At 41.4% G+C, this 27,472-nt stretch overlaps 1 protein-coding gene across 3 annotated transcripts in view; it reads right to left on the reverse strand.

The window, feature by feature from the left end:
- PLPPR5 (phospholipid phosphatase related 5) overlaps nt 1-22,857 on the reverse strand; it is a 118,645-nt gene extending 95,788 nt beyond the window's left edge. For all 3 annotated transcript variants that reach the window (XM_045801715.2, XM_045801714.2, XM_087866118.1), the window contains exon 1: nt 22,545-22,857. In XM_045801715.2, the coding sequence (XP_045657671.1) occupies nt 22,545-22,781 (237 nt within the window). In that variant the 5' untranslated portion in view covers nt 22,782-22,857. The remainder of the gene's footprint in view (nt 1-22,544) is intronic.
- Nucleotides 22,858-27,472: the final 4,615 nt, after the last annotated feature.

The following is a 27,472-nucleotide window of genomic DNA, read 5'->3' on the forward strand; positions in this document are numbered from 1 at the left end:
ATTACCTTGGGACGGTGATGCAAATGCCTTGAGATCCAAGCGAGAAGTTTGTACTTCATTTCATTCACAGTGGGAGGCTATGAAACTTCTGGGCAGGGGAGTGGTGTGATCAGACCTATGCTTCGGGAAAATCAATCTGGAAGCAGAGGAGACTAGCAAGAGGGGGAGAAGTCCAGTAAGTCACTATTTCAGTAATTCTTCCAGGTAAGGAGCCAGGCTTATAGCAGAGGGAAAGTGGAGGGACACATGCCAATAATGAGGACAGAAGAGCAGATGGAAAGAAAGCCTTAAGGATTAATTTTGAGATTGCCTAAAACTGGGGAGTGGGAAATAAAAAGAGAAGTGAACAAAGGACATAGAGAGGAAGTGTCTGCGAGTCCGAAGAAGACGATCACGTCAAGGAACCCAGGAAAGGAGAAAATTTCAAGGAGGGATGGGGAGGTGGTCCTTGATCTGTGCTTCAGTGAAACAAAGAATAGAAGAAGTGAATGTCCAAGCGAGAAAGTTGTTTTTGGTGAGCTCCAGGAAAGGGGTTGACAGTGACAAAATTTTTCACATTTTCTTTGCCTTTCAGAAAACCTTGTCAGTTGAATCGGTGCAGCAATTCCCCAAACCATCTAACCTTCAAAGATCTGACAGTGGGTTCAACTGAAATAATGAAATCCATTTGATTTGGTGAATAGAAGGTGGGGCTCTGACATGGATTACAGGTGTGTCATCCTACTTCAATCTCTCTTGCATCATCCTCTTCACAAAGCCAGAGTCACTGAAATACACTCTCTATCCCTTTGGTCCCCAAACCTTCAGCTTGAGCCTACGTAATCTTTGAAAACTCTGACCTTCGGGGGGAAGGATTTACACAGCTACAGCCCAAGTTTGGTGATTCAGTATCAAGTCTCTGCTGCTAATTCAAGTTGAACATTCTGGCCTATATTTGATAATGAGAATTATGCATTGTTTCTGAAATGCAATTTCTACTTTGTGCCTGAGTTCTGCTGGTTGAGCTCTATTCCTGAGGCTCGGCTTTGGTCACCTAGTCAGCAACCCCATCCCCCAAGGGGGAGATTTTCTGTTCTTATCTGTCTTCCAGGCACTGGAGTTCTGCTTAACTCTAGGCAGCGGTGAAAGCCCTATTCTCTTACTTGGCAACAGATTTTCCTCACACCCACCGGCTCCTAGATTCCCAGGAGCTGTGTTATACCCCATACCAGAACAAGCCACTACTCCCCGTGGGTCTCCCTTGACACACTTTCCCAGAATCCCTGCCTTCTGTAACTTTTCCTTCCACAGCCCATGTCCTGCTGCAGGACCAGATGCCCAGAGTACTGTCAGAGGTGTCTACCCTTCCGTGTCCATTCTTCAACTGTTTTCATGCCCCAGCTCCTCTTGACTTAATCCATTCCATTGGGTTACCTGATACATGGTAATAGGTTTTGTATCCAATCTCACCTTTGCAAGGGCATCCAGGCAAGAGGGAGCACTTGTAAATCGGTACTAGAAGAAAACAGACTCTGCACTATCCTCATCCATTAACAAAAGTCCTGGCATGTGATCATGGGCTTGTAGATACAGGAAGGCAAGAGAAGCGCTGATCCTGAACACAGATACCCTGAAGGTTGCAGCAGCATATTTGTTGCCAATATTTGCAGTATGAATAAAGTTGTCAACAATGATATTTTCGTGACAATGTTTGAAATAAATGTACAAACATAGCCCATGCATAATGTCAAACAATAAAGTGTTAAGTTCTCCGGATGTCTATCTGACATGATCTGATGCCTCTGGTAACTGAACACAAAAACAGACATAAGATTCTCTCTCTCTCTTTTTTAACTATTTTATTTATTTATTTGATAGAGAGCACGAGGGTGGGGAGGCAGACTGGAGAGGGAGAAGCGAGGAGGAGAGGAAGGAGTAGACTCCCTGCTGAGCAGGGACCCTAACACAGGGCTCAATCCCAGGACCCTGGAATCATGACCTGAGCCCAAGGTAGATACTCCCAGGCACCCTGACAGAAGCTTCTCTTGATAGGGGCTTTGCTTGGAAAAGGACTGGCTGGAACCCAGGAACAGTAACATAATCAGAACCTTTCATAAAATGAAGCAAGAGAAGAATGCTTCCCCATTTCCAAGACACCTGGGCCAAAGCTCCACCACACCAACAAAAATAAATAACATGTCTTCCTGAGGATGGTGATGGACATCATAATGCTTGTCACTTTCTTATACAATTTTCCCACTGCACTGCAAGATCCTTTTTATCATTTAACCTCCATGTCTAGCAAGTTGCCTAGCATGTAACAGATATTCACTAAGACTCGTGTGCATGAATGAATGAATGAATGAATGAATGAATGAATGAATGAATGAATGAAAGAGAAAGGAAGGAAGGATGGAAGGAAGAAAGAAAGGAGAAAGGTAGGTAGGTATACATGACTGTGATAGAACTACAGTCTTTAGGGCACTTGCTGTCACTATGTGTGCTGGAGAAAAGACATAATCCTATTATTTAAAAAAAGCAAAAGCAAGAATGCCTAAATAGTGCCCTGAGTAACCTTCCTCCGCAACTCCATTAACATATACGAAGAACTGGCAAACGGGGAGAATCCGCACACAGTCATGAATCTTTCCCTCCCACAGCAAGACAATATGGAAGGGAAATCTGTAAAATGCCCCGATTCAAGTTTAAGTTTCAAAAGTACTCTAAGATTTTCATATCCCTCTATCTTTCCCAACTTTGATGAAAAGGAGTATTTTATTTAAAAAGGTGTTTTAAAAATCATATTTGAAATGGTTATAGTAAACCAAACATTTGCTAATTTGAGGAAACATCTTCAAAAATCTATTCCAGGTGTGTTCGGTAAGTACAGACCAAAATGGTGCATATCACTTCAACACTATTCCCCACAATTAGAGAAAAAGTAGACTAGGAAATGAGGAAGTGTCTTTAAAATAACAGGGGGGGAAGTCTAACTCTGCCCTGTGAATACAGTTGCCGCTAGCCTTGAGTGCTTGGCTGTCGATCACTCAGAAGCTGGCTGGTACAAATTGGGATGTGCCATAACTGTAAAATACGCCCTGGATTTCAAAGACTTTGCACGAAAAGCCATGGGGCATAATTTACTGGTAAATTTTCATATTGATTACTGCTGAAATAATATTTTGGATATATAGAGTTAAGTAATATATATTATTTAAAAAATTTCATCTGTTCTTAATTTTTTAATTTTAAAAATTGTGGCCACTATAAAACTCAAAATACGGTTTGCGTTTTATTTCTATTGGATCTCATGGGGCTAGATTCTATTTTTACATCCCCTGGTCCATCATTATTGCAGATGGCTCAATAGGTCCTGGGTTTTCAGAGGGAGCAGAGGGAAGAGCTACAGAGGCATCATGGGTATAGATTTTTAAGCATTTACTTAGCATGCATAACTGACTGGTCTTCTAAAGTAGAAATATAATATCAAACACGAGCAGAGCTTTTGAAAACTTTCCATCAGGTTTCTTTATTACAGTGTCTTAATCTTTAAAAGATAAAATGGTCTATGATAGGGACTCCGCTAAACGACTGAGCATACATTTGTGGATGGATTAAATAAATACACGTGAAACTGTAGTGTATGGGTATTTGAATCAACTGTCCTGTCATTCGTCATGTTCCTGAATTAGAGCTCTGACATGTCAATCACAACTGAGGTCTAACCTGCAACAACCCATTTACTATCCATTATTCCTACATATTCTGATTAAAACAAACAGATCAGAGGAATCAACTCACAAAATTTGTACCTTGCTTGTTTTTTTGCTGCTTTCCTTTCTGAAAGCAATGTTACTAATGTTTCTATGGACATGTGCTAATATACCTACAATTTCTAACGTGGTTTTTCTTGGCATACCTTCTTCCTGGTATGTTTTTAATCAGGTTAGTTTCCCAGTCAGCGGCTAATGCTCGCAGGCAATTTGCTAAGGAGAGGTGGCATGTCCTCTGGTAGGGAACTGTCCTCTTATGTAGACGAGGCTCTTACAGAACGTTCCCATCATATATAGTATATATGTATACTGCAGTGCATGAAGCTTTTGGAAAGTACCAGTAAATCAGTCTTGTAAACCAGTAACCAAAGACAGCAGATGATAAGCACATGGCAGAAGGGCAGGAATGCTCTTTCAAAATGGCCATGCAAAACTCAATCGAAACTACCTCTGGTTTTACAGGCTATGAACTAGGTCATGAATAGAACCTGAAACAAAAGTTGTAAAATCTTTCGACTGCCCCCAATTTTTGTTTATCAAGAGCAAAAGGAGAAAAGCAGAAATGAGTTTAAATTCCTCTAAGGTCTACAATGGTCAAGTCTCACCTATGAATTCTTGACTCTTTTATTTATTTTTAAATTGCCAGAATTTGCCTACTTTCCTGGCACAGAGAAGACGGTCAATGAAGGTTTGCTGAAAAAAGAAAGGAAGGAAGGGAGGAAAGGAGAAAGAGTGGGAGGAAAGAAGAGAGACATAGGAAAAAGGAAAAGAGGCTTGGCTTGGTTGATTCACAAACAACATAGCTACCACCCGAATGAACGGTGTTAGCTATGACAAGTGCAGGATCTGACTGGGACACCTGTGTGCCTGACACCACGGCCGTGCTTTGGTGTCAGTGTGTCCTCACCCCACCACACATTCATATGCAGACAATCCGGATGGCTCAGAATTCATGCCTTGGCTAATACTTTACTATATTAAAAAATCTTTATTCATATCACATAACCAGTGGCAGGACAGCTTCCTTCTTTATGGTGCTATGAGAATCCACAGCCCTCACGTTTACATTTTTATCGTTTCTGTTTATCTGGGATCCTACATCAATTAAGAATCATTTGGGAAAAGCTGAATTGAAAAAAGGAGACATGAAAAGACAGTTAAATACAAATAGACCCCAGGTAATATTATAACACACAATATATATTTTTTATCTCCATCCTGTTTAATGATCTTATTGGTCTAAGCTGTTTTCTCTAATTCAAAACACCCATAAGACATAAATTTTTCTGGTTGTTTATTTCAACCCAGTATTATCTTGATTCACTAGCTGAATATGTTTATATTGTTAGACCCACCTCACCTTACTTTATAATGCTACATTTTCAACTGGCGTCTCAGCTATTTGATGTTCTTATGGGATTTTTATCTCATCCCCTAAGTTCCTTTGCTCCATCAGTGATGGTTCATTGTTGCATTCAGACTTGTTCCAATCACACATAAATTATTGTTCTCTTCACTTGTTCCTAACTCTGTCCTGCTACAAACTCCTTATGCAGTCAAAGGGACTAAATAGAAGAAAAACTCCTCCTGGATCCCCTCAATACATCACTTGCCTGTCACTGAAGGGTGGTAAAAAAAAGAATGGGTTTTAGAACAAAGAAGACCCTTCTGGTTTAAAATTACTTAACTTTATGCAAATTAACTTTTGAGTATTTTGAGTCTCAGTTTTTTTCTTTTGCAAAAGGATGATGATAATACAAAATGATAGAATTGTGAAAATTACATGAGCCTCTCCCAACATTAACAGGTGCAAAAGCACTAGCTTCTATACAATGAGCGCCTACCACAAGAAAGCTGAGAATCAACGAGGTCAAGTAACTGGCCCCATATTGCACAAGTCAGCAGTAGATTCAGGACCCAAACCCAAGTAAAGGCTGATTCTAAATCTACCTCAATAAATATTAGTTCTCTTTCCTTTCCAACCAAATCTAAACATACCTGTCCCTCGTGGAAGCATCCTGTCATTGAGTAGCTAAAATGCCATGTTCCCAGAGAAGCCTTCTCTATAGGCTAAGTCCAGACTGATTCTTTCTTTTCTTTTTAAATATTTTATTTATTTATTTGAGTGTAAGCAGGGGGAGCAGCTGGCAGAGGGAGAGGGAGAAGCAGGCTCCCTGGTGAGCAGGGAGCCCCACACGGACTAGATCCCAGGATCCTGGGATCATGACCTGAGCCGAAGGCAGACGCAGCTGAGCCACCCAGGCACCCCAAACTGATTATTTTCTTTGCTAGGCTACCGCAGCATTTCACTAGATATTCATTAATACATCACACAGTGGCTGAACGCTTCCTAAATCGCAGGCACTCTCCTAGTCCTGGACAAGTTTTTGAAATGTGAAGGTTACTTCTGCATGAGCCTCGATCCTTGACTAGACTGTAAACCTCCTGAAGTCAGGAGTCCTCATTATTTTCACACTGGTTACCCTTGTCTTTATTCACTACAAAACTAGTTTACAAACAACGGTTCAAAACACCAGGGACATGTTCTAATCTAAGCTCTGCCACTGTTTTGGCTGCAAGACTGTGAACAAATCTAATTTTCCTGAGCCTGGGTTTTATCATCTCAACATGATCATAATATCCATGTTGCATGATTATTATGAGCCATTCTGCGAATGACAGAGCTTCACACAAATGTAAGGGGTCATGTTGTAGCTATTGTTGATGTCACATTATTATTAATGAATGCATGAATATCAGAATGAATGTTCTGCAGATCACTTCTGCACTAGCAGCTGTAAGGTCCAAAGTTTGGTTCCACACCAATGCTTTCTTAATTCCATTCCCCTGTATCTGTTGTTTAGACTCTGCTCAGAATCAGTTTCTGAGCTCTGATGGCTGTCTGCTGGGAAGGCTTCCTGGTCTTGGCTGCTGGTGATCCGGATGTGCACTGCTAACCCCCAGGATCGTGGAGCCTGGGGTGTCATCTCACCACCCTGTTCTGTCCCTCGGCCCCCCGCGGACTTGCCTGTGCTGACCAGCTCGCGCTGTCTTACTCATATGTACCTTCACGAGACCGCACACGTCTTTGCTTCCTAAATACGGACCTGCTCTGCCCTACTTCTCAGTGTCCCTGTTCCGGGCTGCTATTTCTTCGGTGACCCTAGGGAAGCACTGGCCTCTGATGACCAAGTGACCCTCTATGAGAGCTACTTGCCCGAAGCCTGGCTGCCCACAGTCCAAGCTGCCATCCTCGCCTTCGCCTTCTGAGTCCTCAATGTACCACCAGCTTCCTAGCCCCTGTCATCAAACCCATGTCAGGTGCAAAGGCTACTCATCTTCTGGGGGAAAAAAAACACTCCAATCTTGTGGTCTGTCTGAATCTCCCATCTTTTTTTTCCCTATGCTCAGATCTCTGGGCTTGGCCAGTTTATATATTGCTAAAGCTTGGACTGCTTCAGCTCCTTGGTTTGTTCTTGCCATGCCGTTAACCTGACTGCTTCTACATGCTTCCTTTGCAACCTGTCATGTGTTTCCTCTTTCTCATTCCTTTAAGCTCTCCCTTCTAAGTGAATGAAGCCAAGACACTAGCATATTCACATCATAAAATTTATGCAAATCCAATTAATCCAATCAAAGCTTGTTTGTATAAAAGCCTGTCTTATGTGCTCTTTAAAGTCACTTCCCATGAATGGAAATCTTAATTAGATGACTAAATTTAGAAGGATAGAGCATCTTGCAAGAAAACCAAGAACATTTAATCCTTAATACCATAAACTGGAAAATATGAATTTCACCTACCAAGAATAGTACTGTTGGGTTTCACATAAATTTCAATCCGTGCTTTCTAAAAGAACTGGAATAGCATGCCCTCAAATTTCTAGAGCAACATATAGATGTATATATTTCTAATTTAAAAACAGGAGATTAAAGATATTTACTACACAGGGGAGCACACCTGTTATTTAATTTAGAAAATGCAAGTCAAGATGTCCTAATTATAGAAGCAAAACATAGCAATGGTAACAACAATGTCCTTGCCAATTTAAATCTTCATTGTGTGTATCAGCATAAGCTTTCATAATTGTACTAATATCGATGTTTTAGCATTGTCCATGTTGCAAATAATGATTGAAAATCATGTAATATGCGTGTCAGAGGGGTTATCTTCTCAGTAACTATCGAATTAAAAGTTTATTTCATGGCAATATTTTTATTTTAAAGTAGGAAAATGTAAGCACCCTGGAACACACCCGGCAGCCAAGATCAATGAGATAACTATTTCCCTAGATTCCTTAAGACGCTGAAACAATATTCTAATGTTTTTCTTTTGGTTTACTAAATTAAATTCAATCACATAAACAGAGTTACTTGTAAGACAGGCAGATTTAGATGTCCCATTTTGCAGACAGAGATGGTGAGGCTAAGAGATCAGAATGTGTATCAAAGGTTTACCTCTTCATGCTGGGAATCCCTGCATATTATTGTAACGTATTATTGTAATGTATTTTCTACTACGCATCCTTATGTTTTGAACCTAATTACTTCTGTGCTGTACACCTTTCCGTTACAGACATTCTTGAAGTTCCTTCAACCTGGGAAGGTTTTTCCAGCGTAAAGGAGTTTTGCTTATGTATGCTCTTGCCCTTCCCTCCCTGCTCTGACTAGCTAAAGTCACCTCCTTTCAGCAATCTCTCTCATCATTCTGTCTACCTTCCTCCCCCAGGCCAGTTTTCCGGATTAGTGTATTTTAACTCTTCACTGACAATGAACTTTGACTTCCTTGAGAACAAGGATCCTTTCTTCCATCTTCAAATATGTAGAGACCATTACACATACAAAGCTTTGTCCAGGGAGAGTTCAGTAACTGTTTTTTTAATGGATAAATAAAGGAACGAATTACTGAATGGATAAATAAAGGCACGATCACTGCATTTCAATGTGATTGTTAGCAGGTGATTTCATTTGCATCCATTGGATAAGGTGAGGAGCTAATTTGCACTTGACTGATTTTTCGCTCTAACTGGGAAATCCTGAATTTTAATGAAAAGTATCCATAAACGATAAAATCCTAATTTCATTTTCCTGGTTCCTTCCGAAGTTAATCGAAGTTGTAAGTGATTTGCCTGCCCAAGCAGCATTAAATCTTTCTTTACTCATTAATGTCATTTTCTAAAGTACCACTAATTTTTATCACTCTCTAAGGAAACAAACTCTTCTCAAAAACAGTTTCATGTATTGAGTCAAGTGTTTCAACTCTTAATTTAGGATTACTAATGAAAATGTACAGAGTATGATTCAGAGATCTGAGTGACTATAAAGTCATGACTTATTTCATTTAGAAACTCTGCCAGCAGGGCATCTGGGTGGCTTAGTTGGTTGGGCATCCAACTCTTGATTTCGGCTCAGATCATGATCTCAGTGTCGTGAGATCGAGTCCCACGTAGAGCCCTGTTTTGGGCTCTGTGCTCAGGCAGAGTCTGCTTGTCCCTCTCCCTCTGTCCCTACTCCCACTCGCGCTCTCTCTCAAATAAATAAATAAAATCTAAAAAAAAAAAAAAAAGAAAGAAAGAAACTCTGCCAGCTAGCTGAATCCTATATCAGAAGACCAAAAAAAAAGTTGTCTAATTTACCAAGTAGATGAACTTCCAATGAAGAATGTATTGGCTATTTGATTTACAAAACCGAATGGAAGATGATGTGCTCTTTAAATTCACTAATTCATTCTAAAAAAATAGGGGGTGGGAGTATCGGAATATAGAATATGTCACACCTGATGAAGAAAGAGCATATGCTACAGAAATGCTTACAGAGTGACAATTTAAAGTTATAAAAGTTTGTGCTATGGACAATTAAAGACATGGCGGAAATAGCGGTTACAGAAGCAAAAATATGATGATGTTAAAGATTTTTAAAACAGAATGATAGGTGTTTGAAATATTCTCTATTTGGAGTAAATATTTTGAACTATATTTTAGATAACTTTGATTAAATTAAAAAGTAAGTGAACGTACATGGGTAAAAAGAAATCTGAAATCAGGGATGAGTGGTAACTAAAATAAAACATTAAGAATTGGGATTTAGAGAAATACTTTGGACTTTATAACATAAGTATCTAGGAATGGGTACCCCAAATAATTTTAATTCCTGCTTCTTCCATTGCGTTCTCTTAAAACACATTAATAATTACTTACATCTACCATTTGAAAGGCATTGTATTAGGCATTATGTGGTGAGCAAGAGGCAAAGATATACAAGACAAATTTGCTGAATTTGTAATCTTATGATGACCAAAATACTTACATGTACTAAACTATAATACATCAATAAGTAGTATACTATGTTGTGTATTGTGACATACAACTGCATTTTAACAGTCATCTGATTGCAAGACAGCAAATCCGATTAGAAGATGTTGCCTGGAGTTCTGCCTCAAGGACTGAAAACCCAGATCAGTTTCGGTTGGAAAGAAGATGCCACAATCTCTTAGCAATGTCTGCTGTGGTCATGGAAGGGAGACAGTGTATACCATCACGCAGTGTTTTTGTCTACTTGAAGAGAAGTTTAACCTACTCCCTTCGCAGATGAGATAATTAACCACAAGGAGACTTTCCACTGACCCCAAGGCTAATGCTTTAAAGAAAACAGTATGCAGAACTTCTGACGTATTTGCCAGGGGTGAAAGTACACTGGGAACACATTATTCAGGGCGGCTCGTGCCATGCCTTAAAAACAGCACATCTCAAGTGTGGTCAGACACGAGAGCCAGAATGGCAAAATGGATTCAAATCCATGCCATGTGAACATGAAAACTAAAAGTCAAAGAACTAAAATAACATCATATATTGGGAGACCATCTAGAGTGTTCTATATGGCTTCAAATGGTGAGAGGCCTGGAAGCAGACAACTCAGAGAGACAGACTTTATTTCACCGTCCTAATAGTGACCCTTGTCTCACACACATAAAAGGCTATGGAAGAGCCAGGCGTCAGTCAGTTTCCCGCCGCAGGTGGAGTTCAAACCCTTCCAAACCAGGTATCTAATGACACAGAGGCCAGAAAGCTACCTGATTTTCTCAAGGTCTCAAAGGCAGTAAGCAGCGGGGTAATGAGGAAAGCTCACTGCCAGTCGGGCCAGTGAGTCACTCCTCTTCCTTCCTTTTTCCTTTCTCCCTTCCTTCCTTTCTTCCTTCTTCCCTTCCTCCCTCCTTTCCTTTCTTTCTCTCTTTTGCCTCCCTCCCTCCTCCTTCCTCTTTTTTTCTCTCTTTCTCCCCTTCCCTCCCTCCCCCTTCCTTCCTTCCTTCCTTCCTTCCTTCCTTCCTTCCTTCCTTCCCCAATCTCTCTCTCCTCTTAATTTCAGATCATCATAAAGTCTGCATATACAAAATTTATTATGAATCCTACCAATAGCATTCACTATTTCCAGACAATAATACATTATTGCTACTGTTCCTTTTATTTGGTCTCACTGTCTCTCCAGCTCCCCATCCCATACCCACAACTACACTTTTATGGAAAGTATATAAGAGGACAGACTATTATTCAAAAAGGATTTTAAAGGCAAGGTAGATCACTGTTGCCTAGGAGCATTGAAGGTGGAGTTATGAAAGAGGTGGGATTGGAGTTGCCTAAGGTAAAGGCTGGAAAGTATTTAAGCAGATGGAAATGAAGAGTAGGGAAAGTAACATAAAGCACAGCATAGGAGAAAACTGATTTCATAAGTCACTGCTATTTCTCAGAATATGGCACTATGGGATTGGACCAAAAATTTCTGCAATCCTTTTAAGAGTATCCGTAAGTCCCTTCAAAAACAAAAACAAAAATGACTTCAAAATATACAAATATATAAATGTCTATGCTTTTCCTTCACACACACACACACACACACACACACGCACACACGCACACATGTGCACACACACACACACACACACTACTATTTTTTCCATGCCTCTAACTAGTTGCCAAACTTAACATAATGACTCTGCCTTGGGTGCAGTAGATATGCTATATGTTAATTATATATAGTGTTATAATTATATTATATTGTGTTATGTTTAAATCACACTGTAAGAATTTGGAAACTATACATCAAAAATGGGTAGGTTGAAACTTGTAGCAAGTTTCAAATGTAGTTTTACTTTTTGTCTGAAAAGATTTGATGTTAGAAGCATAAAGACATCATAGAACCAAACAATTTGAGAATTAAATGTTCTTTTTCCGTATCTGCCACCACCTCTTCACTGTCACAGACAGTGCAATTGTAAATATAATATTCAGTGAAATCTCTTCGGTCAACAGTCTAAAAGCCACAAGGAAAAAGCTACCACAATAATCGTATGCTCTTCGTCTCTCTCCCAACTAATACTCCGTGCAGGTGGGCTTAGGTCCAGCAGGAGATGGCAAAAAATTTGGTAAGGGGACCAACCCCCTCCCAGTGTTAAAAGCACGTATCTGGCATTCTGCTGACGTACCTCAACTTTCTTGCTGCGGGGTTATGGGTTACTTGCTTAATCCTTTTTGCCTCAGTGTCATCTGTAAATCGAGATAACAACTGTATCTCCCATGACCGGAGGATTCAGTTGGTTAATACGTGGAAATACTGGGGCGCCTGGGTGGCTCAACCGTTAAGCATTCTGTCTTCGGCTCAGGGCATGATCCCAGGGTTCTGGGATCGAGCCCCACATCGGGCTCCTCCACAGGGAGCCTGCTTCTTCCTCTCCCACTCTCCCTGCTTGTGTTCCCTCTCTCGCTGGCTGTCTCTCTCTCTGTCAAATAAATAGATAAAATCTTTAAAAATATATATGTGTAAATACTTACATCAATGCCTGATATATACTCAGTGCCCACACACGACATCTGTTGTGTCATTTCTCATTAGTTGCATGGCCTTGGGCAAGTCACTTGATCTCTCTGGCCATTGATTTGAAAATCAAGGGATGAAACTAAATGATTTCTAAGGCCACGTTCATGACTAACAAATCCCAGCTACAAAGAAGCGTCTTCTAACATTGGATTCACAAATCTTTTCCAAAAATTGAATGGCAGAAAAAGCCTGATAGTGTGGCTTGAATAAAGTGTCAACTGGATTCCTATATCCGTATTCTAGACTTAGCCCCAAGAGAAATAAAAAGGGGACCCCAAATAATCATGTGATTAGGAGCCAGAGAGAAAAGGAAACAAAGGTCTCTCTGTGAAAGACCAAAAGGGTTGTCAACGTAGTTTTGACTAAGTCTCTTCATTCAGTTTAGTAACTTAGCAAACCCAACACTTAAGGCACATGTGAAGGAAAAGGTTATTGTCACCAATCCAACGATATTATTTTGTTTTTTAGTTGGAAACATCAGGAATTTATTTTAAATTACAAGATGAGGCTCCAGGTGCACTATCTCTATCCAAGACTGCTCAATTTTGGTGTCTGTGAAAACTTGGCATTCTGCTTTGATGAGATCTCTGAAAATATAAGATGTTTCCCAGCATGAAAAGTGCTTCTGTGCACCCCAGTGTGAGAAAAAGCTAAATCTGAAATCTCAATAAAAAATCCTAATAGAAAAGTACAGTTTTTGCTGGTGTTATTGGAAGCACTCTTTAAAAAAGGGGATCATCACACAAGAAACACAATACACAATTTACTCAGAATAGAGGTTCTGGTTCTATCAAAACAAATCCTGCTTGCCTTAGACAGGAAATGCCACAAGTTATTTTGGTAATACGTAGATATGGCAGGACTACATTTGTATTTAACTGACCTATGATTTCATAAGTCTTTTATTTCATAATGTTGCTCTGAAAGATTTGAAGAAGGGAAAGATGGGATTTAATCCTGGTTTTGGGATTTGCAGCAAGTCAAGTAAGCTCTTTGAGTCTTATTTTCAAGGTATGCTATACATGGGAGGTGCTCACTGAATATTTGTTCAAGAAAAGAAGGAATGAGGAAGGCAGGGAGGAAGGAAGTCCTGGGAAGTCACTAGCATTTTATCAGGAAAAGCCCAATCGGAACAAGCTGCTACAAGTCTTTTTGCTATCTGTATGTTAATTGATAACTGATTTAATTAGCATTATGGATATAAAAATAATTTTTATTGATGAAAGTAATGACTTTTAATTAGCACGATGAATGCTAAAAATAGAATCTTTATTGGTGAAATTAAATATTTTCAAGCTACGTGGATTGACTAAAGTAGTTTGGGGATACTTTCCATCCTTGAATAAATAAACCATAAGACTCCAGTGAGGTCTGTAACCTATACCCCAATGACTTGTTCTCAATGGATCTCAGGGCCAGCCATTGGTTTAAGAGGTTTTCTGCATGAAGCATGTCAGTGCAAGGGCACAGAATCCCACCTTTTCTGTGATGAACCTTTCATACACTTAAAACACCTTCAAGGACAAAGAGCTGCCAGTTCACTGAGCTTACAGAACAGGGCGTATGGACTTTCTTGCCTGTTTCAATGAATGGTTATTAAGTAACTGCATGCTTATCAGAGTTTGGTCATTATAACCTCATCATCACAAACTTAGTTGGTGCCTAGATAACTTATCTACCAAAAATAACTGAAGAGTTGGATATGATGAAATCAGCTTTAGTCAGATTACAATACCCTAACTTTGAGATTCGCAAGTCTACTGATGGAAACAGGAGTAAAAATGAATACAACATAAAGCACAATATAAGGTTATTTTAATACCACAATTTGTTAGAGAGGCTAAGGATTTATAGAGGAGAATGTGGGAGCCCAAGAGCTTTCCCCAGAGGAGTTGGTGCGAAGTCCAAACAGATATAGAAGAATGTTCCAGAAAGTTGGGGTTTTGGGGGTGGGAGGGATGGATGGGGGAGCATTAAAGAGGTTAGAAGCAAGGGAGATAAGAATTAATCCATAAAAGAAATTCCAAGTTTATTACAGACCAAATATATATGTGTGTGTGTGTGTGTCCACGCACACACTACACACACATACACATGTATACACATTCACTCACACGTTCACTCACTGAGAAATATCCACCAAAAGACTGTGTTTAGAGTTCTAAATGAACCTGGTCTGGAAAAAAATCTTTCAGATTCTGTTTTTTACAACAACAACAAAAAATGGTGGTTTTACTGACAGTGATTTTCAAACTACATCTGTCATAATAAGACTAAAAAAATAACCAGCCTGCTGAGTGAAAACTGGCATTCTCAGAAATAGTTTAAATCCAACTGAATGTAGAACTCCATTTCACATATTTTAAAATATCTTCCATCTAAATGATATTCTTTACGATTTTCCAAAGTCTGTTAAAAGATTCTCCTAACTATTGGTTAAGATCTCTGAGATCAGAACTTGCCTCTCGACTTGATGAATGGAAATGTTGAGCTATTCTACTGGCCATTCCACCGGTTCTGAAAAAATGAAGTTTGGTCTTTGAACATGTCTTTGAACATCCTCTTGTCATGTGTGGTTGTAACTGAGCCTATAGATTAACAAACATACGGATACTGTAAACAGCACACTGATACATAATCAATATGCTTTGACTCACCTCTGTCTTCTAGGAATGTCGCCATTTTACGTTGGGAATCAAATTAATGGGAAACTGCATGCAGCCAAAGGAGCACTGGACTTGAAGTATAAGATTCAGATCCTAGATGTGTCATTTACCAGCTGGAGCGAAGTGCTAAAGCTCCCTAGACGTCTTAGTGCGTATAGAAAGGGTTAAAGTGAAAAGCGAGTGCTTTGCCTCATTTGCTCCACAGAAATGAGTAAGTACACTTGATGTCATTTCGCTGTGCACTGTCAATATTATTGGCTTTTATGCTAAAAGAGCAGCTATCAGTTTTTGAGTACTTGATGCATGCTGGTAGTTAATTCTTATAAGGTATCATGTTAAGTATCATTACCTCACTCTCACAGGCAAGAAAACGAAGGTTTGCAGCTATAGCTTCACGTATAATGTCTGAGCTCTCAAAGGGCGGTTAATATGCTTTATTCATTATACGAATTCAAGCAACAGCATTCTACCTAGTACATAATAGATGCATTATCATCATTTAAAACTTTTACAAATAATGCCTTTTGGAACAATGCAAATTAAAAAATTAATATGATACAGTGCATACTTAACAGATGGTATTAATATTCCTCCTTGGAAACATTATTTTGTTTCCAACTATACAAGTGAATGGGAATGTAGTCATGCTGTGAGCGGTCTTAACCATCTCTAATGACCAGCTGGGTATATAACCCATGTAATCCGCTTGCATTATGTTTTCTTCACATTGTCTCCAAAGTACATGCTCACCTATTTGATTCTCACAACAGCTTTGAAAAGTAGGAAGAAATAAGTCCTCATTTTTCAGATAAGTTAACTGGCTCAGAAAAGCCACAGGGATAACCCAGTGATAGAGGTTGGAGGGGGAAAAAGAAGACAGGAAGATAAAGGGGGAGAAAGGGATGGGGAGGAAGACAGCCAGAGGAAGAAAGGAAGAGAGATGAGAAGCAGAGGAACGCTAGCTGGTTTTCAGACCAGCCCCTGCTTTCCCCTCAGCATCACCATCTCCAGTATGCAAAGTGGAGGGGATCTTTGGAAAAAGAAAGACAAAAAAGAATGCAGGGAGGGAGGGAAAGTATGAATGAATGAATATGAATGAGACTATTTAAGTGAAGCAAGGTCCTAAGAGACATAAGGACATAGTGTGATTCTAACTTTTAGGGAATCTTGGATATCTCTGACAATCCAATAAAGCTATGGAGGCTCTTACTAGAAAAATGTGTGCACGTGTGCACATGCGTGCATGTGTGTGTGTGTGTGTGTGTGTGTGTATATATATATATATACATATATATATATATATATAGTATTTATACACAATTTCAGTGTGTTCACTACACTCACTACACCCCAGATTTGGTGCTAGGTCCCTTTTAAGAAACATGCCTTAGAAACAGAGGCCCCCCACTGTCGTGTGCAGATCTAGCCCCAGAGGGCGGGTCCACATAAATGCAGCTGCATGCGGCACTTATCAGTGTATGCTACAGACACGAGAACATGGCTTCCGACCAGAATAGCAGAATATCTTTGAATCCCTTCTGCTGCGACCCACCTCGCCACAACATTTCAAGCTTAACAGGAAACAAAACAATCTCCCACACCACACATTGAAACCATTATCTACACTGGAGCACAAAGCTTCCGATCAGACCAGAAAACCTGAAATGGAGGATAAAAGACGCGAGACAATTCTGACACCTCTAGTACTGAATCACTATGACCAAAAATCTGTAAAGATCTGCTTAATGGGTTAGGATCAAGGTATGGAACAGAAGAACTAGAGGCGCAGGCTTTGAGGGTTCTGGCACAGTCGATGTGGGACTCCGGGTTGGCACTCCAACCTCCTCACATCCAAATTTCCTTCAGAAGCTGAAGTGAAAATTAATTAATGGATTTAAATAATTTAATACACGTCTGACACATAATGTTACTAAACATCATGTTTCTTGTGCATAAGTGGATTTAATGATAGCACGTATGCTTAATAAACGTGCCACGAGGGTGAGCATCGAATGAAGTAATGCGCTGACTGTATCTAGCACCGCTGCTGCATAGCAAATGTCAGCTGGTGTTAGCCTCCCTGACGAAACAGAGGAGTCATCAGAAGTAGGACTCCCTAACGTGATGCCAGTAACAGAGGTCCAATTTTTACTATTCAGTGTCCCCAATTTTTGTGGGTGAGGGGGTTGAACCAGGTGGCCTCTGTCCACCTCTAACATTTTATCAGCCCTGGAATCCACCGACAAATGTACTTTGCTAGGTGCCTTAAATAGATTATCTTGCTTAATCGTCACAACCTGGGGGTTGTGTTCATGGCAGCTAACACATACTTAGCTGGGCACTCCTCCGACATCTATGTGAACCCATTTCATGCTCAGAATAATCCTGTGAGGCCAATACTTCTATTATCTCCATTTTATAGTGGAAGAAACTGAAGCATAGAAAGACTGGCTCAGGTTCACACAGCGGGAAGGGGGCAGCTCTGGGCTTCAAACCCAAGCAGTCTGACTCCAGAGTCTGTGATCTTAACCTCTCGATGCACTGTCTCTCAAGAGGCAGGCATTTTTATCTCCAGTTTATGAATAAGAAAATGTTGCCCAAGGTCACACGTAGAGTAAGTGAGAGAAATGCAGATAAGAATCCAGGCTTGTCTGACACCCATATCTGTGTTTCTCCTCACCATGCCCCAGGCACGTGGTCCAGGAGTAGAACGAGAAGGGAGCACTCAAGATGAGGTTCCCAGCAGAAGAGGTCTATGGGAAAGGTTCAGGCACTTTGATCTAACAAGATGGTGCTCTAGATAGGAGCTGCTTTCTGCCATCACCTACTCCCGCCACATGTAGTGACTCCATACCCTTAGGACAGCAGCAGCAGCTGCGTCCCTCAGAGTCTCAGAGTCCCGAGGGAGTTTCCTGAGGATGCAGACATGAAGAATCAGAGATGTTCCCTAACACTCAAATCTGCCCCGCTTTCTGCTGGTTTTCTCTGCCTTGGTTCTGGCTCTATGAAGATGAATGTTCTAGCTCTGGTCTCCTTCCAATCACCTGTGTTGCTTAATGATCTAAGGAACGATAACTGCTTATAGCCACTGTATCCAAATTTGAGCGCAGAATACATTGTCATCACCAGTTCTTCTAATCAATGAAAAATCAAAGATCACTAATTAAATATATATCTATGAATTATGTATGTGGTGCTTTGGCAAATGCTACACAGATCACACTGAGCAAGGACATTTTCAAGGAGCCTATAAAACATGTCGTCTTTTTTAAATGAGCCCAAGTTACAGGCATTTTCTGAAAACACAATTGAAGCAATATTTCACAACACAAAATAGACTTAAGGATAAAGAGTTTAAAATTCTTTTTATTTTTTTTAGATTTTATTTATTAATTTGACAGATAGAAACAGCCAGCGAGAGAGGGAACACAAGCAGGGGGAGTGGGATAGGAAGAAGCAGGCTTCCAGCGGAGGAGCCTGATGTGGGGCTCGATCCCAGAACGCTGGGATCACGCCCTGAGCCGAAGGCAGATGCTTAATGACTGTGCCACACAGGCGCCCCGAGAGTTTAAAATTCTTGCATAGGTATTTTAATAATAGAAAAGCCCTACACTACTGTCCCCAAAATGTCCTAAAACACCACCCACCAGACAACATCCCTAGTCAGTTCCCAACAAATTGAGAAAACCTTTCAGCCTGGCATTCCAGGACTCATCAGTGAGACCCAAATCTTCCTCTTCAGCTGTACACCCTCTGTGTTCCCCACACACCACTCTTAGAAACAAGACAAACCACTTGCTGTTTCAAGAGTACAGCCTGCATTTTCTGCTACCAAGCGGCTGTCCGTGTAGTTGCTTCTGTGATGTCCTGACTCAAACTCCATTCCAGCCTCTTCTACAAGTCACATCTCAAATGCCACCATTTTCTCCATGAAGCCTTTCCTCACCTCTCCAAATAAAAACGAGCTTGTCCTCTTCTGAACCACCAGAGGTCTTTGTGGCGTGTGTGTGTGTGTGTGTGTGTGTGTGTGTGTGTGTACACACACTTCTATTGTGGTGATTTATATTATGACCTTGGCATATTTACCTAATTTCCCAAATTAGGCTGTAAACTCCTCAGGAGTTTGGTTTATTTCTGAAGTTTCCTTTATAACCTCTACCCTGATGTCATGCTTGCAACACAGGAATTCAATAAACATTTACTGAATTATCATTTCATTAATAATGCTAATGATTTACTGATCTCTTATCTCTTATGGAGTATCCACTATGGGCCAAGGATGACATTTATGTATTATATCTAATAGAATATTCAAAATCCGGTGACTTAGAAAATTGAGGCTTAACCAGCTTAAATAAGTTGTTCAAGGTTACACAGCAAGTAGGGTTCCCAACTGTTAACATAACAGCAGGATGTACTTTGGATCTGAATCCAAATTTGTTAGATTCCAAACCTGGGCTCCAAATCAACACTACATAAACGTGATAAAACTGAAAGGATATATTGTTTTTGATTTTTAGATAAGTGAATGTAGCAAGTATGAAACAAAACCACAGCTTGTTAGGTAGTGAGGAGAGCTAGTAAATTAGTAAATTAATTTAAAGACTTAAAAATGACTTTTGAAGGTTAAAAAATATACAAATGAAGGAACCTTTATCACTACAGTCCAAGAAATGTAAGAGATGGGGAAAGAGACTGTCTGGGGCATTTATTTAGAAGAATAACTTATTAGTAAACTGCATTTGTATGTTATAATAGAAAAGGTTCCAGTTTGGGAATTTGACAAAGTAGGACTAAAATTCTGGGTATAAGATTTTTTTCCCTAGACCTTGGGCAAGTTACTTTATCTTTGTAAGCCTCAGTTTTCGCAAATATTAGGTGACAATAATAACAATTGCTTTCATAGATAAGGCAAATGTTAGACAGGTATAAGGTATATAACTCAACAAATGATGGGCACGACTGGTGTTATTATTACTAATAATATTATTTTTACGCAAAGTGACTATGCTAAGCCGGAGTTCTTGAGAGGAATGGAAAGGAAGAGCTGCCATTACTGTCACCAACCTTTGGCATTGTGAGAGCATACTACTCAGAAAAGCAGAAGGGGAAAGGAGGGCCAGCAGTGCCACTAGCCTCTAAAATCCAACACTTGCTTCTCATCAGATGGACCCCCCAAATCCTTGTCTTACAACTAAAGGACTGAAAGTCAAAACATGGAAAGCAAGTCAGATCCTCCCTTTTAAAACCCCTCAATTTTTATTCTAGGTGCCTGCCACCTTAGCCATCTCTTGTTCCCTTTCAGAGAACATATTCTTTGGAAGTAGTAGAAGTAGCATGGCATTAGGCGTCAGTCCCAGGGGCATACAAACACCATGCCCACCATTTTTATTTTCAAGTGTTTCCATTTTGTTATCTGACTCTCAGTGTCCTTAAATATTATCTGGAGAGGAATGCTCTGAAGAATAAATGCAGTTACAGCTCGTGTGCCCAGCACAGAGTAGGCACTCAATAATGACTACTTCCCTTTCTCTTCCGAGCTTCCCCCTAAGTGAGAAATAATCAGCATCTCAGGGCCATGTTCTCATCTCTAACTGGCACCTGCCACCATGGATGGATGGTTAGGATTGGAAAGGTGCTACCTCATTTAAATAAGACACAGAGTGGTAATTACCAAGGGACAAGTTACAGATATTATTGATTATGGTTGTAACCAAACCAGTGACCTGAAAGTGACAGGGTTTTTTCTTTAAAAAATAAAATAAAATCCCAGAAAAATCCCTGAGCTATTCAGTCTCCCAGAAAACATGTGTCTGAAAACCCAACATCTGCAGAAAGGAAAAAAAATTCCTTAAAATGACTAAATTTTCTTTCCCCCTTCAGCTTTTCAAATGGAAGAGCGAGAACACAAACATGAAGGTGGATTTTTAACAAATTGCAATATTAAAAAAAAAACCCAAAAAACAAAAAACATCTTCCGGTGCAAGGTCTAACACTTTTCAAACCAGTACACTGGAGCCGAATTCAAAGTCAACTACCAGGGTATCTGTGATAAACGAAGTTACTTTGAAGTTATCAGGACGTTCCTTGGTGGAATTCCATTATGTGTGTTAGGAACTTCTCATTATTTGGAAAAATATGAAATCATTTCCCCTAAAATCAAAGTAAACATGAATAACCAAACCCGGTAGATACCACTGATGTTCTCAACGTTCATTTGTTGAAACTGACACATTCAACCACTGAAATAAAACTTCCTTTTCCCTTTCCTCTTCATTTCCTAATTTCCTACTTGTTATCTGTTGAGAGTTGGAAGAGAGAAGCGGTACCACTGGAAGGACACCTCCAATACTTTGACAATAACAGAGGAACCATAATGTTTGCTGAAGAAACACCACCAATTTTCCTACCAATAACTGCACCATATTCACATATGTAAATTATTATGTGATTACCATCCTAATAATTACATATGTATATCTGTGTGTGCGTGCGTCTGTATACACACACACACACACACACACACACACACACACAGTCCATAAATCCACAAGGCATTCTAAGCGAGGCTATCAGAGGAAAGGATTTAAGCTGCCCAGAGAGTGGAGCAGCCTTGAAATGAAATCTTGTCATTTGGACACAGCTCCTGCTTCCAGCAAGCACTGCTGCTGGAACCTCTTCATTTAGCAGTTTTCAAAATTCTTTTTTAGATAATTTGCTCCCTGGTCAGCTTAGTCCCACTGGCACTTTCATCTGAAAGGGAAGGCGGCGGTAAAACGGGAATACGCTCCCAGACTCGGGAAGCAGGAGTCCCTTCCACACCCCAGAGACTGATGCCCTCTCCTCCCCGCCGGCCGGCTGCTGCTCCGCTCCCCGTCGCAATCTGGGGGCCGCCGGCCGGCGGAGCAAGGCCACAGAGGGGAGGAAGTAAGAATGCACCCGAGGGCTCTACCTCCTCCGCGGCCCCGACCCCCACCTATCACCTCCCACAGCCCCCATCCCTCCCATCCTCCTCCCCGTCACCCTAACGCTGCAGCCACGGCAGGGGGTGCGGGGGTGGCGTGTGAGGAGAGATGCGGCTTCCTTCGCACCCACCCCTGACGCGCCCTGGAAGAATGTCCTCTGGGGAAGGGGCTGCCCACAACTTGGAGGAACTTAGAAGGCAAGGCTGCCGCGCCCCGACCCTCAGCGGGGTCTCCACCCTGAAGGTGAGGGGCGACCGAAGGGAGTCCGACGCGAGGGCGGGCACCCCCGGGCTTACCACAAGCACGGGGACCCCGGCGGCCAGCGAGTAGAGGAGCACTGGGGGCACGGCGCTGCTGTCCTCCGGGCCCGGGTAGGGCTTGCGGTAGGCGCTGTCGTGGCAGAAGAAGCCCTGCACGTTCACGGTGAACGTGTCGGTGTACTCGAAGTAGTACGCCAGCATCACCGTCCCTGCCATGATCACCATCTGGAAATAGAGCATGCTGCTGGTGAGCGCCGCGGGCAGCAGGGGCATGCACGCCTCCCGGGCCGGGCCGAGCCGAGCGGGCGGCGGACGCGGCGGGCCCCCTCCCGGGTCCGCCGAGGCAGCCACCGGGGGCGCGGCGGCGGCGGGGGCGGCGGGACGACGAAGCGCGGGAGGAGGGATGGAGTCGCTGGAGGAAGAGGCGGAGGCAGGTCCGGGTTTCGAGGCGCCAGCAGGCTGCAGAGGAGGCGGCTACCCCCAGACGAGCCCCCGCTCCCCTCCCCGCCCCCCGCCCGCCGCAAGCGCCGCCCGCCCGGGCGCGGGGTCGCGCGGGAGGGCGGGGAGTCCCGGGCGACCGGCAGCGGCCGCAGCGCCCAGCAAGAGACCGTTCTCGTTGCAGCAGCGGCTGGTGGAGCCCCCCGGGCCCGCCCGGAGGAGGCGGCGTCGGCGGACCGGGCGGCAGAAGCCGGGCACCTGTGCCCCTCGGAGGGCGGACGCAGTGGAGCTGGAGAAGCTCCTCGCGGGGGTAAAAAGCGAAAAAAAAAAAAAAAGGTGGCGGGGGGGGAGGGGAGGCAGCAGAGAAGGAGCTTCTAGAAACTCCTTTCTGAGGCAGCAGCTGGGCTGTTTAAGAAACCCGCACAACGCCTGGGAAAATGGTGCGCGGACGCGTCTTCGGAGCGCAAACCCCACCGAAGCTCAAAGTGCCGGATGCCGCGCTGCGAGTTTCAGCCCGCTCTCCCTTGGATTCCTTAACCCCGCGCAGGACACACGCCAAGCGGTGGTTTCTAGGCACTGTTAGAAAAATAATCTCAGAGCATTTCAGATTCAGAGTTTCTCTGCCTCCTCTCTAGCTTCCTAGGGTTTTGTATGTAGAAACACAGTCATAGTTCAGTAGCTCCAGAAGCATCATCTTTTGTACAACGGCCCCTTCCTCCTTCATGTATTCTCCACTTGCTCATCTTCAGTCAGTCTCCCTTTATTAGCTGCTTGGGAGAGGAGGCATTGCAGATTCCTGGGAGCCAGCGGTGCCTGCCACCAGGGAAAAGGGCTATTTGCCTCATCTCGCTATTCCCCGAGTTCTGGGAAATTGCCGGGATTCCCTACGGGTCAGGTGAAAGGACAGGGAGACCAACGTGGGCTCACACCACATGCGTACGAAGCGCACCCATACATGGGCATACACGCATGTGCATAGCTCTGTAAGTAGCTGCATATATGTAAAGAACCCATTTCGTGATGCCATGTGGGTCCCTGCGTGCAAGCTTAGACAGCAAACTGGGGGGTGGGGGTGGAGGTGGGGGAGGACCTTAGCAGAGCCTGACACTGCTCACATCCTCCACTCTAGAGAGCAGGTAAAGAACCGTATGTTAGAGACAAGAAAATATTCCTAGAGCCCTTCCTGTCTCATTAAAATGTAGATTACTTTAGCAGGTTTCTAGAATATTCATTCATTTTAATGGGTTGTACTTGGTGATTTTTAGAGGTGGGTTTTAATCACCAGGAAAAAGCAACATTGGTAGGCTAATAAGGCCATTTAAATTTGGCAACTGATTGGTATTTTGGGGAAGTAATGGCAGTGTGAATTGCCTTTAATGAGGGATACCTTATCTGCCACATGTTATTAAACATCATTTAATAACTACTTACTAGATAAAAGACACTGAACAACATGTATAATAAGCAATTTGGGGCAGTGGGAGGAAACGGTTCCTTAATGGACAAGAGTAGTTTACCGTATTATGAAAATGTAACTATTACAAAGGTACATGATTTAATGCCCCATTCAGAGAATCATTTTAAGACTGTAAGACTGTTTAAACTGCTCCTCTGGTTGCACATAGGAATCTCTCAAACCTTTCTACTTAATAGAATTTTTGGAAAAATGGTCTTAATTTTTAAGGGTAGATTTTAAGGGTAACTTTGGATTAAGGAAAGTGATGTAGGTAATCGATCTGAGCCAATGAAAACATACATTACTTTTGAAATTAAAATGCAAATACTGCATTGTTAACATGTATTGAGTGCCTAGTACTGTGAGTGTAACAAAGCAGGGTCCTTGTCTGTCCTGTTCACTGTTCTGTCCCCAGCATGAGCAGTGTATGCCACTTTGTAGGTGTTCAATAAATATCTGTTGAATAAATTAATGAATTTATTCCTCTAAGAACAATGGTGAAGTATGTTCACATGTAAGATATATGTCAAGGGTTAGGAATCATAATCTTTACGTCCTACGGTAAACATAGACTGCCTACTTACATGACATACTGACATTGAAGGTATAAGGTCAATGTAAGAGCAGCAACTCTCATACTGCTTCGGTTCAAATCCCAGCTCTACCACTTACCAGCTCTGGAAACCTAGCCAAGATGCTGGACTTTTTTTTATCACCAGTAAAATCAGGATAATATTAGTACCTACTTTACAAGGTTGATAGGAGGATTAATGATGCTCAGTTATGTCTGGCACACAGCAAACACGTATATCATATTTAAATTTTATAAAATTTGACTTGTAGACATAAGCGTATCTAGACTACCTTAACTCAGGTCGCTCCAACATCTATCACCAGTCACTTCCTTCTAATTTTTGATTTACAAAGTGAGTCTGGGTATATCCATATTTCTGTAGGTGTATAGATTTTTCTATAGATTAATGCACATTCTGTCTTCTCTTTCAGATGCTATCCATCTTGGGAATAAGATATTATTTCCTTCAACATCCCCATCGTTTGTTCAAATTAGACATAGACAGTCAAATAGTCTTGTTGACTGATTCATGGTTGACTAATGATACAATGCTGAAATTCAAAGTTAATACTGAATCTTAATTCACATTATAAAGATACCAACATTAAGTTCAACTTCCATGAATATTTGAGCACATTGGTTATTCATAGAAATGATGTGAAGTGGATGAAAGAGCATGAGCTATGTGCCCTTGGGCCGGTTACTTTACTTTCCTGAGTCTGAGCTTTTTGGGGGACAAAATGAACTAGTTTTTCTTACCTCTGGGCTTATTTTGACAATTAAATGAGACTATGTAAAGTACCCAGTCCAAAGAAAGTACTTGTTTAGTATGTTTTCTCACTTTATTTTCTTATAAATTATTTAAGCTAATTTTTTTCCAAAATACATCTTTTCAGCTTCAAAAACCCTTGGGAATCCTACCTCAATTTTTAATTTACCCTTCCACTCTTTCTAGATAAACAACAGCACTGCTCATATTTAATCCTTTGCAATCCTTGCCTTAATTCTTAATTTAATTTAATTCTCAGGCACCTCATTGTGCTTTCAAATATATTATAGCAGTCAATCTTTCTGAAAACATTGTCTTGTCCTGCAAATTCTCCCCATCTCAGCTCCAACCAAGGTGGATAACCTAGGTCAAAATTATGGCATTTATAAATTTTATTTTCCAAATTCCAGGGATTCATATTATATTTATTTGCACATGTCTTAACAACCACTCTGATCTCACTCTGTTTCTTCACCCATAAAACATGACCCATGATAAATACTGAAACAAATCTTGGGGGGAGTCATTTATCAATTCCAGTATCTCTCATCTTTCCACTTCAATACTTATGTTCTGAACTAGTAAGGTGCTAGACCAGCATGAGAGAATATAGTCCTTGTCTATATGGTTTATAACTTTTTCATCCACAGACAAAGACAAATGCATGAAATTTCGGGTGGATCTTTATGCTGATAGCAGGGCAAAGACCAACTGAATGAACAGTCTTTGGGAAGCCAAGCATTGACTGTTTGTGGATAGCTACATTAATGAATGTGTCCTTCTTTAGCTTTGAATATCTAAGGTTCTTGCTGGAAGGGAACTGGAGATGTACCTAGCTCCTCAAGTTTATTACCAGTTGGGTTCTGTACAATAAATCTGTGAATAGCAAGAGTGGTGGACTGAGATTTTCCCACTAACATCTAAGGATTTGGCCTTCATTAGTTTATAGACGGAATGGTTTTTGCAAAGATGGCTGAGCATTTCCAAGAACTGATGAACATACAGATGTTAAGTATTGGGTTTCCATGTATTTCAAGTAACTCAGAGGTAAGCTGAGGCATTTTCCTGAACTTTTCTCATTCCATGGTGTAAAAACAGAAAAAAATAACATTACTTTCAATGCATAGCTGAGATGGTGAGGTATGAAGGGTTCAGAAGACTTCACGTAAGACAAACTAGGGAAACATCTCGAAAAGAATAGAACCCTCCTTTTGACAACAGCAATGACAAAATCAGTGACAAAGACAACAACAAAAATGCTCATAAAGCTAAACCTGAGCTGTAAATGTTTGAGGAGATTCATGAGTAGAAAAGTTAGATGACTGGGGCGCCTGGGTGGCACAGCGGTTAAGCGTCTGCCTTCGGCTCAGGGCGTGATCCCGGCATTGTGGGATCGATCCCCACATCGGGCTCCTCCACTGGGAGCCTGCTTCTTCCTCTCCCGCTCCCCCTGCTTGTGTTTCCTCTCTCGCTGGCTGTCTCTATCTCTGTCGGATAAATAAATAAAATCTTTAAAAAAAAAAAAAAAAAAAGAAAAGAAAAGTTAGGTGACTTTGTACTAATGAGGAACTTAAATATTAACATATAGATTGGTGGAAGATCTAATGGGAATAGATTGGAAAGAGATTTTTTTTTAATAGGCCAGGTAATTGCTTTCAGAATAAGTAAAGGCATCTGGTAATTCATTCTAATAATTATTGAACTACAAGAGGCAATATCTTGACAGG

Source organism: Ursus americanus, chromosome 12 (genome assembly GCF_024610735.1).
Source record: "Ursus americanus isolate L20-20 chromosome 12, mUrsAme1.1.p, whole genome shotgun sequence".
NCBI lineage: Eukaryota > Metazoa > Chordata > Mammalia > Carnivora > Ursidae > Ursus > Ursus americanus.